Below are 8,217 nucleotides of genomic sequence, written 5' to 3'. Positions count from 1 at the left end.
TTTTATAGAGAGTAGGAGCGTGTAGTGCTGGCGCGGCCGGAAGCAAGATCAGTGAGCAACTTCTAAGCCGCCAGATCATTTTTGTAACTCTCTACATCCTTCTCGAGCTAGACTGCTTGGCAAATGGAAACAACCATAGATCAGCAGTGGGTTGCACCTTGCGGGACAATGCGTTTGTCGCCCCTTTTTCAACTCCTTTCTTGTAGCATATTTTATAGTGAAGTCCAATAAATTTGGTAAATGCCTTCTTTTGCCACAGTGTGTTCAAGCGCTACTCTGTGAGAGTCCGACTTAATAGGAATGATAGACTACTCATATCAACAAATAATTCCTTATTTTTGAGAGACCATTTGAAAAGAACTTCAAGTTAAGTGTGCTTGGGATGGAGTAATTTGAGGATGTGTGACCATCTGGGAAGTTGGTTCCAGGTGCTCATGAGGAAGGACAAAGTGCACATGAAAGACTAGTGTTGTTGGTCTATGGGCCAGTCTAAATTCCGTCAGGCGTAACGGACGAGAACCAGTGGCCGTGGCGTTACATGCTCTTGCAAGTATGGCAAGCTACTATGATCTGTTTGAATGATGAACTCGATGTGTTGAAGATAAGAGCGCCAAAGGTCCACCACCATTATAATGGCTAGGAACTCCTTTTCATATGTAGACAAACCAAGCATCTTTGGGCCCAAGGCCTTACTCAAATATGCAATAGAATGTCCTTTCTGGTGAAGCACTGCCCCCACTCCCCAGTCAGTTGCGTCCTTGTCAATAACAAAAGGAACAGAGAAATTTGGCAATGCCAAGACCGGTGCAGAGATTAGGACATGCTTGAGCAGTTGATATGCATGTTCAGTGGCAGGCGTCCATCGAAAGGGAGCATGTTTCTTAAGCAAGTTTGTCAGTAGTTTAGTGATGATGCCATAGTGTCGCACAAACTTACAATAGTACCCTACCAACCCCAAAATCTGACGCAGCTGCTCGACATTAGTTGGTGTTGGCCAGTTCTCAAGTTCCTTGATTTTGTTCTTGTCAGTTGTGAACCCCTTTTAACTAACAACATGCCCCAATTACGAGATCTGTCGTTGGACGAAAGAACATTTGGCATGCTTGACAAGCTATTGGGCGCGCTCAAGAAGTTGGAGCACCTCGCTCAGATCCAAAATATGTTGCTCAAGTGTCTTGCTGTAGACAAGGATATCATCAAGAAAACAATGATGCAACATCAAAGACAAGGCTTCAGGCTACCATTCATAGCACTATTAAATGTAGCTGGTCGCCACTCAAACCAAAAGGCACCACTCTGTACTCGAATTGGCCATTATGCGTTTGAAAAGCAGTCTAGTATTAAGCTGAATCTGGTGATACCCAGCTATAGGTTGAGCTTAGAAAACCAACTAGACCCTGTAAGTTCCTCTGGTAGTTTGTCAATAATTGGAATGGGGAACCTGGTTGGTCTTGTGAGGGAATGTTAACAGGCTGAGCCCTTGGAATGAGAACAATTTTGTGATTGTGGATATGGCGCGAAGGTAAGCCAATTGGTTATGCAAAGACTGCTGGAATCCATGTCAAAACTTCAGATATTACTGCAGGGACTGCTTCTTCATTGTTGGGGCCCGAGGTCATCGTGAGAGCATAAACCTGTAACAACGGAGACGTAAAGGCGAGCAACATAATGAAAGCACCTGTGAGTGGGCCATGGCATTCTACCAAAGGTAGATATAGCACCTGTGAGTGGATATACGCCTTGCGACATGCATCCCAGTGAACCTTGGTCGCAGTTTTGGAGCCAGGAATTAAAGATCGGGGGCAAATGACACAAACTTATGATTACAGAGGCCAAACTACAATGCATGTATTTTTTTTCTAAACTATGCACTGGTCATTTCCAAATTAGAAGCAAATCAGTGATGTTAGGAGGGCAGGCCCTACTGGTCCCCCTATCTCCGCCACGGTTTGGTCGGTCCCGATCGATCCTAGACCCGAATGGAATATTCGGTCTTATGTGTGTATATATATGATGAAAACGTCCGAGGAATACAAGTAGAAGCTATACGATCCATGAAGACAACACCTTCTAACTCTGAAACCCCAGACGTGTGTATCATCCTAACATACTGGCAGCAACAGACAGACACGGTGACAATACATGCAGTCACACCATGCACACGAGCACAAACCAATGACCTAGCAAAGTGCTAGTAGCTCGATCTCAACTGGAGTGGAGGAGGCTCTTGAACCACTGCACCGAGCTCTTGGGGTACCTCTTGAGCTTATCGTTGTAGTCGACGAAGTAGAGCCCGAACCTGGACGAGTACCCGGCCGCCCACTCCCAGTTGTCCAGCAGCGACCACGCGAAGTAGCCGCGCACATCGCACCCGTCCTCCCTGCGTTAAATCACCACACCAAAACACGTAAGACTTACTAAAACATCACGCAAATCGTACACCTTTTTTTGCTTCAAATGCATCCATGGCAATGGGAAATTTAGCACAAATTGAGAAGTGGTAGTGTAGTGTACTACTTTATGGAGGCGGCCAGATTGGTGAGGTAGTCGTTGTGGTACTTTATCCGCTTGGTGTCCTTGAGGGCGTCCTTGAGGGCAATGAAGGGGCTGTTGCTGTCATCCATCCCTGCATCAGCATCAGCAATCGCACACCGTCAGAGCTCTGAATCTCATGTCTATTGACATGCAGGATCATAAGGACTCAGGTCCGTCGCGCCCTTACCGTTTTCGGTGATGTAGATTGGTGGGCTGTTGTACCTGTTCTTGACATAGTTCATCAGGCTCCTCATCCCTCTGGGCACAATGTACAACCATATCGAGTTCGCCTGCATAGCCGCATCAGTCTTCAGTTCAACTTCAATCACATACAGTTTTACAGTTTACTAGAACGATAATCTTGAAGATAATGTGTGCATGCCGCCCGGACTCACCCTGTCCCCAATCGCTCTGCCGTTCTTGAATGCTGCAAATCGTCAAAAACATCAACATTCCCATTTCTAACACGGGTGAAAGTACAAACTTGAGGGAGATTCAGAGAGATCACTGACGGAGGCTGATGGTGCCGGTGTCGGCGAGGGTGTCGTTGAGCAGGCGGACGATGATGTCGGTGTCGTTGTGCCTGGTGTAGTACGTCGTGTAGTGGTTGATCCCGACGAAGTCGAGCGCCCCCTTGACGAGCGCGGCCTCCTCCGCCGTGAACCGGGGCAGCCTCTCCCCGACCCGCTTCCGCATGGTGGCCGGGTAGTCGCCGAAGAAGAAGGGGTCGGCGAACCACCCCAGCTGGAACTCCTGCGCCCGCTTCGTCGCCTCGACGTCGATCGCGGCCGACGACATGGGCTCGTACCACATCACGTCGAACGCCATGCCGAGCTGCCCGTCCTGCGCCGCCCTGTACTTGGTCCTGTATACGCGGGAAACGGCGGCGTGGGCGAGGATGAAGTTGTGGGCGACGATGTAGGGCTCGGTGCCGGAGTTGCCGGACTTGCAGTAGAGGTGGAGCAGCACGGAGCAGCGCCCCGGCGCCTGCAGCCCGGCGTCGTAGCCCTGGATGGCCACCGTGTGCGGCTCGTTCACCGTGATCCAGTGCTTCACCCGGTCCCCGAACGCCGCGAAGCACGTCTCGGCGTACTCCGCGAAGTCGTCGCTGCGTTTTTAACCATTATTTTTGCCATGGAAATTATGCAAGACTTACTGTAAGGCATGAATCTACCGTTGGTTAAGTTGCAAGAATGGTTGCAGGTTAAGAGGGTGGTGTGTGCTCACACAATCTGCCTGTCGAGCCACCCGTTGTACTTGTCCTCCAGAGCCTGGGGGAGGTCCCAGTGGTACAGGGTCACATATGGCTGAATCCCTGCAAGATCACGAATTTCACATGTGTCAGTGCCGATCAAGCAGGACTACATAGAAATACAGATAGGCATATGTTACGATTGCATTCACCTTTAGCGAGCAGTGCGTTGATGAGTTTGTTGTAGTGGTCGATGCCGGCCTGGTTGACCTGACCAACACCATCTGAAAAAGACACACACAGAGAGGACGTTTGCACATGTCAGGACAGAGAGCGGCCTGAGTGAGATCACGGACAAATCCGGTGATTTGAGGTGGAGATGGGCGGCCTACTTGGGAGGATCCTGGCCCAGGCGATGGAGAAGCGGTACGCGTCCATCCCCATGTCCGCCATCAGCTGTATGTCCTCCTGACAGACAAGAAACCACCATGCATCATTCTTCCCAAAGCATCAATCACATCGAGATGCGCAAGACCTCGTATGCTACTACCGATCACTACTAGTATGGCACGTATGTACGCAGAGCAGAGCAGTCGGTGTTGAGCGGTAGCAGAGCGTGGCGCTCACCTCGAAACGGTGGTACTGATCCACGGCGACGTCGGCGTTGCTGAAGTCACTGATCTTTCCTGCACAACAGAGAGGGTCGTGTCTTGTGGAATCAGCCAGAGTTTACGAGTCTCAACCGGCTCCAACTAATTGTGATGGCTGCCTAATGCAGCGAGCTCAGTTAATCCTTACCTACGATTTCAGCTTATTAGATGTACACTATCAACCTGAACTAAACACAGCATGGCTAGATTAGGGCTGCCTTGTCGATGTACTCCACTGCTTGGAATGCAAATGCAAATGTGGTGAGTGCAGAAGGGTGGGTAGGTTGGACACGCACATCAATCAGGGCGCGCATGCACAATGTGTTTTGCTTTGCGCCACTAGTTATCCACGCTTTTTAAGAAAAAGGAAGCGTTGCAACGAACAAGGAACGCTAACTTCATGGCCACTTTCGGTCAGAGCTAGCTTAGACTCGGTGGGGAATGACAGACTGCCAGTTAGTGCTGCGATATGAGTGTGAAGACGACCCTACGCGCAAAAAAAAAAAAAAAAAAAAAAAAAGGAGTGTGAAGACGACCCAATGATTGGGCTTGCGCGCTGAGGCAGTTCCAACATTCCTTGACAGAGATGGGAGCTCCATTTACGTGGTGGTAAAGCTTCTTGCACCCAAGGTAAAGGCGCTTGTAACTCTGTTGACACAAACGGGTAATCCCAGGAAAGAAGTTACAACGGCGCTGAAGGTCAGGCCGGCCCAGGCATGTTTGTGACTCGATCGTGAGTTGACGTCTAGCTTATCCAGTTCCAGTCAGTGACGTGTATCCTGGTGCGGTGGTGCACGTTGCAATGGTAAATTACGACCACCTAGCCCATATCGGTTCTTCACAAATGCACGTGGCCGGCTGCACTGTAGGCACTGAGAGGACTAGCTTTGGGGTGCTGTCCCTGGTGATAGTAAATAGGAGTAATACGAGAGAATTATACATACATGCATGTAAGTAAAGTACGTACGTACCGAAGGTGTGCGCGAAGGTGTCCCAGATGGTCTGCCCTCTCCCGTCCGCCTTCACCGCCCCCTCGTACTGCACAAGAGGATATATCATTACAACATAAGACAAGTTATTCAGTAGTAGAGTAGTACGTACGAAACAACACAAGATTTATTTTGAAGAATGAAGCTAAGCTCTGGGTCCTCGCGGCGGCCGAGCGTTTGAGTAATTAGATATAGATGTTTTCCTCTTCGTCTCGAACAATGACTTCTTCTTTAGTCAATGAATGACCCAAGCCTTTTGCCTTTCTCTCCTAAAGAAAACGATTTATTTTATCGGGCCATGAACTGCATGTCGAGCTCGTCTTAAAGTAACCAAATCTATGTATTAACCGTGCTGATTTAGTACTACACTAAGTGAGTGACAGTTAATATGGATAATACGAGGGAGTAGTCCGTATAATTGGTCCTGTCATGGCAGCGTTGCGCGTCCACACAACGCACAGCACAGGTCAAACGTACGCTCTGGGAGGAAGAGGACGGTTACAGTGGGGGCATGGGAGCCGCGCGCAGCATGTGCGGTGGTGCTCGCGCGCGAATGGGCACCGTCCTCTCCTCTCCACCGGACGGACGCGCGCCGCCCGTGAACCTTGAAAATTCCGGTCGTTTTCGGCAGGTTTCGCACCCACGGTCAAGCAGCTAGGCTAGGCAGGCAGCTAGCCCGGCGCCGACGGGCAGGGGGCACGGGCACGGGAGAAGAGAATATATGCATCCGTCCCGAGGGATCATGACAGGTCGGGCACGTAGAGCATGCATGCGTAGTACCTGCCCCTGCTCCTTGATTGGGACGATCGGTCTCTTCTGCTGCATAGTCTTGGCATGGATGGCAATGAGTTGGGCAAGTGATTAATTGGCTACACAAAATTTGGCAGGGGCCGCTAGGTCTAGCAGCAGTAGTACACTTAATCGCGCATGAAATATTTCCTTTATTTATTGGGAGAACAAATTAATGCTGTTAATGGAGTCTAATATTTGAAGAAAGAGATATAGATAGAGACCTAGAGAGAGTGGATCATGGTTCTAAGAGTGAAAAAATCTAGCTAGCTAGACAATGTCTTTTTCACCTGGGATGAAAATCTAATGACTTCTTTTTTAACTCGTTGTGCAACTTTGCCGTGTACGCGCGTCCACGGCGAATGTTATGCTTGAGGTGGATGGCCTATGCGCGACCGATGGATACACAAACAGAGATGGTAGGCAGACGAGGAGAAGAGGGTCCAAAAGGCCGCCGTCAGAAAGCAAACCCAAGGCCACAAGACAAGAATACAACCTTTGTTCCTTCCAACCCCTTCTTTGTCCCAACTTGGCCTCTAGGCTGCCAAGTCCCATCCCATGGCGATGCTTACAGCAAGGCCAATGATGTATCTTAGGGGCATGGTCTTCTTCCTCCTAGCTATGACGGGGCATATACTCTTCGATCTTATCACACTGGTACTCTACGCACCGTAATCATTTTTTGCAAGGAATCCAAACCAAAGATTCGTCAATTTGTTCCAAGCAAATCATCGACGACCCACGTAAAACATGATCATGGACACTCGTTCATCCTCCACACACAACATGCATGCATGGCAGTGGCACTAGAACTGGCGCGCATGCACGAAGACGGAAGTAAAAGAAAAATCAATGGCGCCACCATGCAAGTCAGATTCGCCAAGATCCATGGACGCGCGGCGGACCAGCGAGAGAGATGGAGGGAAGTGGCAGGCAGCCAACGAACGAACCTGGTACGCGGCGGAGGCGGTGCCGAAGACGAACCCCTTGGGGAAGCTCCCCCTCGTGAGCGCTCCTCCCCCGCCGCTCCCCTCAGCCCCAACGCATCCCCGCGGCGGCGCGGCGACGAGGAGGACGAGAAGCAGGGCCAGCGACGCCGCCGCGCCGCATTGGCCCGGCCGCTTTATCCCCATCCCGGAGCGAGAAAGAGAAAGCGGGCGTACGTCGTGGTGCGTGGGCTCCGGAGAGCACGCAGACGCAGGCACGGACGGACAGGGAAAGGAAGAAATGCCTAGTGCGTGACTGTGTGTGCGCGCCGATGTGTTGGCCGGCGTGTGGGTGGGGCGGTATTTATAATGGCGATGGAAACCGAGGCATGCACGGCTCCACCGATGAGCCGGTCCAGAATGGACTCACCGGCGAGCTCGGTCGATCTGGCGTCAGCGGTCGGCCGTCAGTGTACTGGACTGGGCGATTGCTTTAAGGGAGCGAAGTGTGGAGGCTGAAGCGATGGTGGTTGGGGACGCGGCCGGGAACGGGAGTGTGAAGGGGAAGCCGGGAGAGGAGGAGCTTTCTCCCTTCCTTTTTCACCCCGATGGTTGGTCAAACAGACATTGTTATTGAGCAATCATTCCGGCTGCGGTACATGTCGTGGCTGCGGTTACTCAGATACGCAGCTATGCAGATTGTCACCCTCAAAAAACAAAAGCTATGCAGATTGTCGCTCTGAAGAACTGGAAATAATATGCCACTATCAAAGTAATTAATGAAAATATTTCCACCAAAATCTACATGTAAAAAAATGCTAAATAATTTTGAAATAAGCCTTTTCAACAATTCAGAATGTGTACCATTAGCCTGCCAATAGAATAGAACCCCCTTCCCTCCACGCGTGCCTCTCCTCCTGAGCGGGTTCTTTTTCGTGGAGCCTTGAGGACATACACAATGGGGCTATCTTACAACGACATCAGTATAGTTGCTGAGTTGGAAGGATACTTCTTTTCTTTCCGGTGTCGATTTCAATAACGAACGCCCTTGCCCGCTGATGGTGCTAGGAGGCTCCTTCGACCATCCTTTCCACCGCCTTGATCAGGGGCCATTGATGCTAAGTCGACATACACCG

The 8,217-nt window shown here is 50.5% G+C and overlaps 1 protein-coding gene across 1 annotated transcript; it reads right to left on the bottom strand.

The window, feature by feature from the left end:
- Window positions 1-1,789: 1,789 nt before the first annotated feature.
- On the bottom strand, window positions 1,790-7,644 carry LOC125552499 (beta-glucosidase 6). Its single transcript, XM_048716077.1, has 11 exons — window positions 7,106-7,644; window positions 5,349-5,415; window positions 4,355-4,413; window positions 4,120-4,195; window positions 3,940-4,011; window positions 3,763-3,850; window positions 3,048-3,643; window positions 2,931-2,962; window positions 2,723-2,825; window positions 2,518-2,626; window positions 1,790-2,380 (listed from the first exon to the last, which is right to left on the bottom strand). The coding sequence occupies exons 1-11, from the start codon at window positions 7,286-7,288 to the stop codon at window positions 2,206-2,208; spliced, it is 1,560 nt and encodes a 519-aa protein (XP_048572034.1). The 5' UTR covers window positions 7,289-7,644; the 3' UTR covers window positions 1,790-2,205.
- Window positions 7,645-8,217: the final 573 nt, after the last annotated feature.

Source organism: Triticum urartu, chromosome 4 (genome assembly GCF_003073215.2).
Source record: "Triticum urartu cultivar G1812 chromosome 4, Tu2.1, whole genome shotgun sequence".
Taxonomy (NCBI): Eukaryota; Viridiplantae; Streptophyta; class Magnoliopsida; order Poales; family Poaceae; genus Triticum; species Triticum urartu.
This window is presented reverse-complemented; position numbering and strand designations above follow the sequence as displayed.